The 12,423-nt window shown below is 35.5% G+C and overlaps 1 protein-coding gene across 1 annotated transcript in view; it reads left to right on the top strand.

The window, feature by feature from the left end:
• Positions 1–12,423, top strand: part of Mef2a (myocyte enhancer factor 2A) — a 124,796-nt gene that overhangs the window by 75,943 nt on the left and 36,430 nt on the right. The window contains exon 5 of the mRNA XM_038313354.2: positions 11,972–12,109. Within this exon, the coding sequence (XP_038169282.1) occupies positions 11,972–12,109 (138 nt within the window). The remainder of the gene's footprint in view (positions 1–11,971; positions 12,110–12,423) is intronic.

Below are 12,423 nucleotides of genomic sequence, written 5' to 3'. Positions count from 1 at the left end.
GCATATGCTTTTGTTGTATGATTGGGCATCTCTTGGGTAGATTCCCAATAGTGGAATTGCTGGGTCCTGGGGTAGGTTGATCCCGAATTTCCTGAGAAACCGCCACACTGCTTTCCAAAGTGGTTGCACAAGTTTGCATTCCCACCAGCAATGGATGAGTGTACCCCTTACCCCACAACCTCTCCAGCAAAGGTTATTATTGGTGTTTTGGATTTTAGCCAATCTGACAGGTGTAAGATGATATCTCAAAGTTGTTTTGATTTGCATTTCCCTGATAGCTAGGGAGGTTGAGCATGACCTTAAGTGTCTTTTGGCCATTCGAACTTCTTCTGTTGAGAATTCTCTGTTCAGTTCAGCGCCCCATTTTTTAATTGGGTTAATTGGCATTTTACCGTCTAGTCTCTTGAGTTCCTTATATATTTTAGAGATCAGACCTTTGTCAGTTGCAGGGTTGGTGAAGATCTTTTCCCAGTCAGTAGGCTGCCTTTGTGTCTTAGTGACAATGTCCTTTGCTTTACAGAAGCTGCTCAACTTCAGGAGGTCCCATTTATTCAATGTTGCCCTTAAAGTCTGTGCAGCTGGGGTTATGCATAGGAAACGGTTCCCTGTGCCCATTTGTTGTAGAGTATTTCCCACTTTCTCCTCTATCAAGCTCAATGTGTTCAAATTAATATTGAGGTCTTTAATCCATTTGGACTTGAGTTTTGTGCATGGTGATAGATATGGATCTACTTTCATTCTTCTACAGGTTGACATCCAGTTATGCCAGCACCATTTGTTAAAGATGCCCTCTTTCTTCCATTGTGAGGCAAAATTTCATCCTCAACCAAAGTTTCTCAATGTCTAGCTGATCAACTTGCTATGTAGATTTCCTGTCTCTTCCTCCCCAGCACAGAGATTACAGGCTGGGATTGTAACTGCCCATCTTTTAATGTGATTGCTGGAGATCTAAACTACTACCCCTATATTTGCACTGCAAGCAATTTGCCCAGAGCTATCTCCCCAGCCATGAATATGCCCCCATTTTAGTCTTGATTTTTCCTACATTCAAATTACAAAGCAAACTGGAACTAATATATTAAAGAAAAAATAGAGAATCATTATAAAATGCATCTATCAATTAGAGAATAAAAATGGTCTTGGAGAGACAGCTTAGCAGTTAAGACTGCTTTTGTAGAAGATCTGGTTAGAGTCCCAGCACCAGCATGGTGCCTCACAACTCTCTGATTCTAGTTCTAGTTCTAGGTGCTTTGACACATGAATAAATAATGAAAAAAATCTTAAAAAGCAGATGGTGATAAAAGTGATTGGGCCAGGAATGTATTATTTAAAGCCAATAGTTCCCAAAATGTGATAACCTGATTGAGTTTTAAATCATCAGAGAACTTTTTCAGAAATGTAGTATTTTTTACTCCAACCAGACCTAAAAGAAAATTCTTGAAGATGATGTCCAAGAAATCTTGGTTTACTTGTTCTGAGTAGAACTGTAAGCCATCAGCTTGAGGTGAACACACTTTTTTGACACTGATTATCAAGCTTTTTCCAAACATTTTATCCCCCAAAATATACCCAGAATTAATTCCAGACAGTGAGCAAGCATGAGTCATAATTTTAAGAAATCTTTTCAAAGTTTAAAAATAGTATACCAAATATTGGTTTAAGTTGTCATTATATAAAGAATTAAAACTGAATTTGTAATACGGTAGGATCTAGAGAATTTGCAGTTGACCAATACTTTGGTTTTATAAACAACAGTAATGAAAATGCCACTTCACATAAATATGAAATACAAAACAGAAGGACTATGATAAGAGCTGTTTTAGAAATTAGAATTCTGTCCTCATCCCAAGTCAGCTTCATGATAACAATTTGCACGTGTGTGTGCATGTGTGTGTATGTGTGTGTGTCTGTGTTTGTGTGTAAGTTAGCAACTCAAGCAACAGTTCTTCACCAAAGCCACACTAATTTGACAAATAGTAACTGATGACAGTAGAAAATAATTGTTTTTTCATGAATTATTATGTTTCTAAAAATGCAGAAAACTTTGCATATGTAATAAAAACACTGTACTTCATAGTGAACAGAAGTCTTAAATAGCAGGAATGTTTCAAGCAGCTTTAGCTGACTCAGGCTGCACCCTGATCTCAGCTACTATCCCCATATTTGCACAGAAGCACTTTATGTTTTTGTTTGATTTTGAGTGTTGAGGCAGTTTTCTGTAGTCCAGGTTGGCTTTGAATTCTCTTTGTAGCAGAGGCTACTCTTGACTTCTGATCTTCCTGTCGCCATCTTCCAAGTGCTGGGATTACAGGCATGCATCACTGTGCCCAGTTTACATGTTTAATAAAAAATTAATTTTTGGTTCTTGCATGTTCATAAACTTTTTATTGTTGCCATTTATTATTATCAGTATTATTATTATTATTACAAATTCCACATCTAGTTACTCCATTTGGGTTTGTGACCACATCTTTCAAAGGCCTTAGGTGAGCAAAGGAGAAAATAGTTCAGTGGCTCTGTCTTCAGGGATCATCTGGTATGAACCATATAGCAATGGAAGGAAGATATGGTTCCATTTGGGTTTTCTGTAAGTCTAACATTATCCTCAAAGAGGCTCTGGGAGCCACTACCCCTCACCTACCTCCACCTCCCCACAGTATAGATGAGAAATGGAACAGACAGAGAGTATTTAAGTGGAGTGCCTAATGTTTTATAAGGCTGCAGTTTGAGCAGCCGGGAAAGGGAAACATAATGAGACATCTGAAGACAAGACAAAGCTTCTTTCCACCTCCACCCCCTCCCTGGGGCTCTTTTATTCCTTACAGAGCCTGAAGCGGCAGGATTATGACTCACAGAGTGAGGCACAGTCTTTGCAGCCCTGTTCCTTCATGTCTCCCTGTGCCATCACCTCACACGGCAGGCACCTAGTTCTTGCAATTTCAATTTTACAGTTCTTATTGTGGTGTCGTTTTGATATTATTATTATTTGATACTATATTGTTTATGATACAGTTATTGGCATTTATTTATTTAGTTTTTTTGAGACGGAGTTTCTCTGTGTAACAGCTCTTACTGTCCTGGAACTAGTTTTGTGGACCAGGATGGCCTTGTACTCACAGAGATCCTCCTGCCTCTGCCTCCTGAGTGCTGAGATTTAAGGCCTGTACCACCACCACCCAGCCTGTTACTGACTTTTAGTTGTGTACTCTTTATAAGGAACTATACACTTCTAAATATATTTTCTCTTGAGGTTGTATATATTCCATGAGAGATTAATGTTGATGCAGGGGAGGAAACATGTGAAACATCACTTTGTAATGGAACTCATATTTCCATAAGCCATGTTTTTGTGATTGCTGATTAATTTCAGTGTGTCTTTTTATGTTCACATGTCAGAGATTGAACATTTTAAGTTTTAGTCATGTAAAATTCTTTATTTCTTCTCTGGAGGGTCTACAATATGTGAGTGGAATCTTTGTCAAGGTTAGAAGAGGAGGGAGTAAGGACTGGAAAAACGGTCAGAAAACATTACCAGTCCATTACAAAATATGCTTGGGGAAGGAAATGAATTTTTTAAAAAGAGGGGGAAGGTAAAAGCATGTCAAAAAGGTAGTTTAGGTGGAAATTAGGAAGATGTAGTTGGCATGTTATTGTAGTTGGTATGAGCTAAGTATAGCTGAAGTATGTGTTAACAGGGAGATAACTAGGACTCGAGAAGCGAGCCAGATCCTCGTGGCTTGTGTAAGGCTCTCTTTATCTGGAAGTTTGGCTAGCTACTGAAGTAGTGCAATAGAACAGCTGCCTAGGTTTTGTAGCTTAGACTTCTTTGGTGATAAGTTGTGTTGGAATTATAAGATTACTTTAAAAGGGGGGGTGCAGAAAAATATAGAAAAGGGTAAAACATATTAAATATAGTATTATTTCTGTATTAATTTATTACACTGGTATTCATCATACTGTATGTCACATATATTGTTAAGATACTGTGATTATAAAGTTAAATAGCCACATTGCTGTCATTATCCTAACAACATACTGTTGGCTATTTTATTATCTTAAAACTGAATTATTTTTATTGTGTACTCTTTATTGAAGTTTCAAAGACTCTAGACTGATGTTTCCCACCAAATATTATTTATCGCAATATGTATATTATATTACTTCTAGAACTAGATGATTATTTTAGCACACTGATAGGTGTGCCTAACCTTTTGATGTTGCAGAAATGACATCTACAGAATTGACTCTTGAGAACCATTTGACATTAGGCAACCCACCTTTCCCAAATTATAGGGAAAAGCTCATTTTTAAAGTAAGCTTAAGTTTTTGTGTTGGGCTACATTAACAAATGTCCTTGACTATGTAGCAGGGCTACAGGAGTACATGCCTGTGTGCCTATAAAATATAGTTTAAATGGTTTAAATGTAGTTAGATAGTATTTCAGTTCTTTTACATAATTGGCTAATGCAGACATACAGTTTTAGAAACTGAGCCCTTCAAATATATAACTTAAAATAAAAGTGATAATGATACAATTTTCATATTTTAAATTATACTGTGGCTCAGGTCTGAAAGGTTATTAGTGCCTTGACTATGTAGGCAGGAATGTATCTTCTCTTGTGTTGATTAGCTTTGGCTTTTGATCTTATACACTAGCTCTATATTTATAAAACATTTCAAATGATAATATAACATTTGGATACATTAAAATATAAATGAATAACATAAGCTTTGGATTTTGTTTTATTTTGCTAATTCAGTTTCTTTAACATGTATCCTAAGGGCATTCTGTGAAGAATCTGACTCAGTGGCTAAGAAATGGATGAGGAAGTATGTTAACTCAGCCAAAAAATGTTTCTTGTAGTTCTCATTTTAATTTTTGTACAATAAAACATCTGATGGTGAACTTTTTATATTATTCTTAAAGGATAGCAGTTTATAAAACTTAGTAAATAAGTAAATACACTGTGTGTATAAGCCTTCTTGAATATAGCAGGTTGATTATCCATGTTAGAATTTACCTTTTATAATTCAGTGGAAAATATTTTCCCACAGTGTTTTTTTTACAGAATCTTTATTTTCACATTTTCTAGATTTAAATTGTTATTTCCAGAATCTACCTTGAAATCTTTAAAATGTGTACATTCTTAGAAAAAGAACAGAAGCAACAACAAATATTATTTGTATAGGGGTTTGGAAAATCAGATTGATTCTTAAAATTCCATTAGTATTCATGTAGAATTCCTGTATAATAGATAATTAAAAGTGATATTGGTATTTCTGTAGTTGACATATTTATCCATATCTTACCCATGTAAGATAGTAGAAAATAATGCTTTCCATGAGCAGGCACTTAGATGTTTAGATGTTTCAGTTTAGACTTTTTGTAGGCACAGACTGCTTGTTCATTCAGGCCGCCCAGATCCTAAATAATCACACAGAAACTGTGGATTACAATACTATTTGATCAGTAGCGTAAGCCTATTTCTAGCTAGCTCTTACATCTTAAGTTAACCCATCTCTATTAGTCTGTATATTACCATGAGGCTCTTGGTTTACCAGAAAGGTTCTGGGGTGCGTCTGTCTCCTTCGGCAGCAACATGGTGTTTTTCTGACTTCACCTTCTTTCCTCCTTTATCTGCTTGGAATTTCTGCCTTACTTTATTATGCCCTGTTGTAGGCCAAAACATCTTTATTCATTAACCAATGGTAATAAAACATATTCACAGCATACAGAGGGGAATCCCACATCAGCTTTTAAAACTGTATTTGATCTTTCATTTGCTACTAATTAAAAGTAAATTTTTGTATTTAGCGTTATGACTAATACCTTGATATTCTAATAACTTACTGAGTTTTAACACTTACTAAACTCAGTGTTTAGTAGACAAGGGAGAAAAGTATTAAAGTTATAAATTTTATGGGCTTTAACTATTGACTGAAGTAATGCATTTAAAAGCATTTTGAAAACTATACCCTTTTGTAGGCTACCTCTTGTTAAAAATTGAAGACACAACTAAAATTGCTCATTGAATAGTAGAAATATTTTTATCACATAACAGAAACTTTAGCAGAACGCTAGACTTTAGGCTTTGCTCAGCAGACTAGGGCTCTGCCTTGCTCTTTCATCGGTTTTATCTTTCTGCTTGGCTCTTTATGGTGGCAAAGACAGCTTCAGGTTTTGATACACATAATATTGTCATAGGACTGTTGTTGAACAGACTTGATAGAAACACTCTCCATCTGGGCTGACCAGTCTGCTAGCCATTAGCCACAAGTAGTTGTATTTTAGAAGTATGCTAGTACAGCTGAGCTAATACATTTTTAATATTGCTCAGTTCCAGTTTAGGTAATCTCACATTGGTCAGTGACTAAGCACCAATCTAAAGTATCAAAGATAAATCAGGACAAGTATTTCTCTACAATTTTTTAAAAATGACTTAGTTGTACTGATTTTGAACACATGCCTCCCCCACATTCCACTTTCAGGTTTACTAGTCATGGTAGTAGAGAAAGGATGGAATGTGGTGAGTGTTTTCTAGCTAGATATTCCACCTTTGGGAGGTGGTTCCACTGGAATCCAGACAGTATGATATAGTACTAGACATGTATCTCAGTAGAACAGATTAGAGTTTCACAATGGATATTCCCACATATGTGGTACAGAAGTCTGTTACAGTATGTGGCTAGAGAATTCAGTGGGTAATAGCTGTTAAGACAAGGACCTTTGCCCTGTACACTCTGGGCACCCCTAGGAGGTATCACACCATTGTTGTAGAATATTAACCTGGCATCATAACCAGCATTTTAAGAGAAAGTTATAGCTTTAAAATATATTCATCTGAGTAAAAGGTTGCTATTCTGGAACTATATAGACTAGGGAAATTGTTTTCCTTAGTTTCTTTGAGATATAAAGAATGTTGTCTTCATATATGGTTCTGTTGACTGGTCATCTCCATGTCTTTAGTTATAGTACTCAGTGGGTATAAATTCCAGTGTGGTAATTATTCACAATTATATTCAACGTTTCTAAGTACTCCCATACTACCTGGTAACTATAAACTATTGTCCAGAGATATCCCTCACTGTTAATAAAATTGGGTGCATTTTTAATTATTTATCAAAGCATTTAGACATACTTAAGATTAATCCACTAATCTGTTTTCTCTGCCAACTAAACTTGCCTGTTTGGGCACTTCATTTAAATGAAGTCATACAGTATATCATCTTTTGGAACATCTTTCACTTACATTGTAACATGTATCAGGAGTTCTCTGGCTGAATAATATTGCATCTGCCACTTTGAAGTTTGTACAAACTTCTTTGTATGGACATGTGTTTTCATTTCTCTTGATGTCTATCTAGGAGCAGAATTTCCTGGGTTATATGGTAAGCTCTGCTTTTTTTTTTAAAGCTACAAAATTCTGGATTATATCTAACTGAAAGAAAACATAGTAAAAATATCAACAAAGAACTGGATTTGGATTTCATGAGAAAATCGGTTTTTTTTTATAAAATAATGACAAAGAGAAATTGGAAAGCATTAAATTCTTCTAGGCATTGAGAAATGCAAAAACCAAAATAAAGAACTCAGTATACCTGGTGGGAATGGATTTCTCATAGCTGCAGAGAGAAGTTCTGAACTGAATAAAGAAATTTTCTGTAATTCAGTATGAAGAGTTAAAGAGAAAGAAAATATTAAGAGGTAAATTGTTTTACAAGATCTAGGATTGTTTAACAAGACCTAGCAGCCCACTTGAAATTGGCATTCCAGAAGAAGATGATGCCTCCATTCATGAGAATGAATATGAGGTGGAGGAATTATTTGAAGTGATAATGGCTGGATTTTCCATGGTTAGTGAAGGTTTGTTATCTGCAGACATACTAAGTCAAAACTTAAATAGTTCAAAAAATAATAATAATGTGTTCACATATGTATCATAGCAAAAGAAGATATCAATAATACTGATTATCTTCAAAATAATGCTGATTGTCATTAAAGAACAACAGATTAAATCTGGAGTCATTAAAGTAGCACCTTCACCTCCTATACTTTAACTCCTCTATTTGGAGAAAAAAATGTCAGGAAAGAAGGTTAATAAATCTGTAAACCATCTTTGCAACGAAACCCTGTATGCTTTGACAGAAGTTACCAAGACCAAATAAGGTTCCCCCCATTAAAAAGTAGTGACCATTGGGTGACCACTGCAGGCTTCATATGAACAATGACCATTTTTTTCAGCAGTAAAAAGCCTAAGGAGATGTTCTTAATAAATTTTGTTGTGTAAAAAGTAAAAAGGCAAAGTTTCTAGGGTTTGTTTGCTTGCTTGTTTTTTAAGTGAGAGGAAAAACCAAGGACAGACAGATCAAGAGTTAGAACTCAAAGTTTGTTTGTTTGCCTTTAGTTTTGGTTTTGGGTTTGGTTTGGTTTGGTTTGGTTTTGTGAGACAGGGCATCTCCATAGTTTTTGAGCCTGTCCTGGAACTAGCTCTTGTAGACCAGGCTGGCACTGAACTCAGAGATCCACCTGCCTCTGCCTCCGAGTGCTGGGATTAAAGGTGTGGCCACCACTGCGCAGCTTGTTTGCCTTTTTGAACTGTGCCTCGGTATGTAGTCATAGCTGACTTGAAACTTAGTATCTGCCCAAGACTGGCCTTGAGATTAAATGCATGAGCTACCTTGATACAGCTTTTTAAGATACTCATTTTTTCCTAAATTTTTATGTACTCAAAATAAGCTTTATTAAAAGAAATCTGTAAAATTATGTTTTCTCTGAAAACAAGCTGTGCCTGATTACTTACTGTACAGATCCTGGAAAACAAGACCCCCAAAATGGTTGTTATAGAGGGATATGGTAGGGAAGAAGTGTTACTATTGTTTTTACAATTCTTGCAGTGGAACCTATCATCATAAAACTAAGACTTTAAAATTCAAAGAAGACAAAGCCTGAGCACCACCTGCTTCTCACGGAGGTAGATATGTATAGGATCATCGAAGAACTGGGGAAGAAATGTGAAGACATGCCAAAATTAATACACAATAAATATTCCTTTAGTGATTAAATGATAGCACATCACAAGCCTCTGTCTGTTCTCACTTTTATTTGTTGAGTAATGCAGTTGTTGAACTGCTTAAGGAATACAGCCAAGTGGAAAGTAGACTGAACGTCGGAAAAAGGAGATGCTAGCCCTGGTTCTGCTATCCACTAGCACCATGGTGAGCTAGAGCTATGGACACTGGTAAGAACACTGAAGCTGGCCGACCTCTTTGTGCCTTGACTGGCCTTGTTAATAGATTGCAGCATTCCACTTGTTAGTACCAGAGACAGGGGAGAAACTTTCACTGCTATGCTATTTGGTAATGATAAAGAGAGAAAAGGTCTTTTTATGGTAGTTGGGTTCTCAAAACCACTCTTCATGCTTGGTGATAAGGAGCAGAGTTGGCTGTCAAAGCTGTATTAGCTTATTATCTACAAAGCTGATACTGCCTCTTAAATTCCCTCCTTGTGCCAGGAACTCATCTGAAATGAAGGCTTGCAGAGCTGGAGATGCGACAGCACTTTACTTCCTCATAAGAACCAATAGGATTAAACATCCTTTCATAAAATTAAAAATTGCATATAATTTTAAAGCAGAGTTGTGTTGTTTTGCACTATATATTTAAAAATACTATGAGGTACATACTTTGAGGTTGCTATTTATAGAAAACAATTCAGTCTACAAAGAAGAGTAAGGCTAATTGACATGTGCGTGGGTGTGTGTGTATGTATGTGTGTTTGGGTGCGTGCTCAGAAGACTGGAGGTTAAAGTTGGTATCTTTCTGGGTTGCTTCTCTGGCTTAGTTTTTGAGACAGAGTTTCTTATTGAGCCTTGTAAACCCCAGGCATCTTCCTGTCTCTGCTGCCTCAGGTCTGATGTTGGAGGCATGGACCACTACACCCAACATTTTCAAGGGAGTAATGGAGATTGAGTACATCCTCAACTTGTGTAATAAGCACTTTACCAACTGAGCCATTTCCCCAGCCTGGAATTACGAACTCTTTAAAATGCATGAAAACTGGGGGAAAGTACCCAGAGATTTAAAGTTAAATGATCAAAATTTCATGATGAGATTTATGTATATATTTATGTATTTTTTAGAGCTGTGTAGATTTTAAGGGTTCAATGTGTTCCATTCTTAGTGTTAATATTTTCACTACTGATAGCTACTACTTTAGAAATTTGGCAGGTAGAACTTGGTACCATGGATAATGAGGATAATTGGACAGACAATAGGACATTTTTTTGCCTAAATACAGATAAATTTACTTTTGATATAGTTAGACTGTGAGTCTAGAGAGCTTAAGGTCATTGGGGGAACAAATTTAGTGTTTGTAACATGCTTATGTTTAATGATTGTAATGAGTTTCAAGAGTTGTGTGTAGAATTCCTAACATATGAGAAGCATTTGGAGAGGCTAGCATGTCTGGTTTATAAATTTTAGTATGTAAAGATAAGCCATACTGAGGAAGGTAAAATTTCAAAATCATTTGAAGAAACATAAGAATAAGTTCTCAAATCATAATGTTCTGTGGATACATTATTTTCCAGGAAAAGACAGGATTAAAATAAATAATCATTGCAAGTCAAGTTTTGCAGAATACTGAGATCATCGGTATTACATCTAAGTTAATCACTTGCTGGTGACATGTCTTGCATAGCTCTTTTCTGCTCAAGTAATGACAGGTATACTCAGGACATTTTACTCTAGTGCTATTTTTGGTCGTGCTAGAAACTCAGCATTTTTCAAAACTGTCTTGAGTGGTCAATAGTTCTGCCTTAAACTGAGTGAGATACATCAGAATTTTAAAATGTAATTAAGCGTTCTGAAGGTAAACTGATATTCTCTTATCTTTAAGCCCTTAGGGTTTTTATTCTTTTAAAAATCAGATAAATTAGATCTTATTTCATGATGGCTTTTTCTTAAAAGAAAAATCAGAAATTAACCATCCATTATATTTTTACTTCAGAATAAGAAAAAAATTAATGTGGTCCAGGAGAGTACTTCATAGACGCTCAAAGTTATCTAATAAATCAACTTTAGATTGAAGCAAACTGAAGGAACTCTAGAGAAAAGGCTAGCAAAGGAGAAAAGGGATGTATTCTGAGCAAATTTTCACTAAGATTTTTAACGTATACAAAGTCACTGAGAATGTTTACATTCATCATACATAGCAAAGATACATTGTTAATAAATTAACATTGGTTTGAGGTTTTTATATTTTAAGAATATGTAGGGAAATGATAATATAGAAGAGAACAAATTAGTAGTAAATTGTTGGGGTTCTGGGCTAACTCCTAATGAATAGGATAAATCATGATGTATTGATAGAAAGGAATGCCAGTAGATAAAATGGCAGACATGACCTCTGCATAGAGATATGTAATTTCTTAACACATCATTTTGATAGATACTTGTTACATTCTTCTTATTTTACTAACCATATTCTAGCTGTGTCCCAGAAAATGAAGTGGTTTTAGCATCCTCTAAGCACTTGGAAAAGAAGAGTCCAAACAAGAAAATACTCCATTTTTCTTACTGTGCAGTGGGAGAACTCAGTTTGCTCCTATCTTAGGCTTATGTACTTGGAGAATGTAGTATATTTGTAGCCATTTGATACGTTCAGTGGCTCTTAAATAATGTCGTTTATTCAACCTGTGCTCTCTTAACACATTTTACACAAAAACTCATGGAAAGTTAGTATTCTTTTTTGTGAATTTTCCAATTGTATTTCAGACTTTAAGAAAGAAAGGCCTTAATGGTTGTGAGAGCCCTGATGCTGACGATTACTTTGAGCACAGTCCACTCTCGGAGGACAGATTCAGCAAACTAAATGAAGATAGTGATTTTATTTTCAAACGAGGCCCTGTAAGTACTTTCACTTTACCGTTGCTTTTTATTTGTTGATCCTTTTTGTTAACTTCATATTTAGGCTCTGAACAAGAAGGAACACAGAGGCTGCGACAGCCCAGACCCCGATACTTCCTATGTGCTAACTCCACATACAGAAGAAAAATATAAAAAAATTAATGAGGAATTTGATAATATGATGCGGAATCATAAAATCGCAGTGAGTACTAAAGTATGGTTTGTGCTTTTATCATGTGCATGAAGAAATTGACCACACATCCTACCTCATTTTTAACAGAGGATTGGTGTCTATAAGAGGAAAGAAAGTGTTTATTAACTCTTTTTGGTTTTACAGAAATTTGAAATGCCAAAATCTTGTAGTAATAAACGTTGAGTATCTTAAATGTAGAAATGAAGAGAAAATGTCCTAATTTAGGTTCTGCCACTAATTGTCCTTTTTATCTTTACATAAGCTATCCATCCGTATATCCTGAATTATAGTTATTTGATCTGTGAAGTAAATGAGTTGGCTCA

This window comes from Arvicola amphibius, chromosome 12 (genome assembly GCF_903992535.2).
Source record: "Arvicola amphibius chromosome 12, mArvAmp1.2, whole genome shotgun sequence".
NCBI classification, from domain to species: domain Eukaryota; kingdom Metazoa; phylum Chordata; class Mammalia; order Rodentia; family Cricetidae; genus Arvicola; species Arvicola amphibius.
This window is presented reverse-complemented; position numbering and strand designations above follow the sequence as displayed.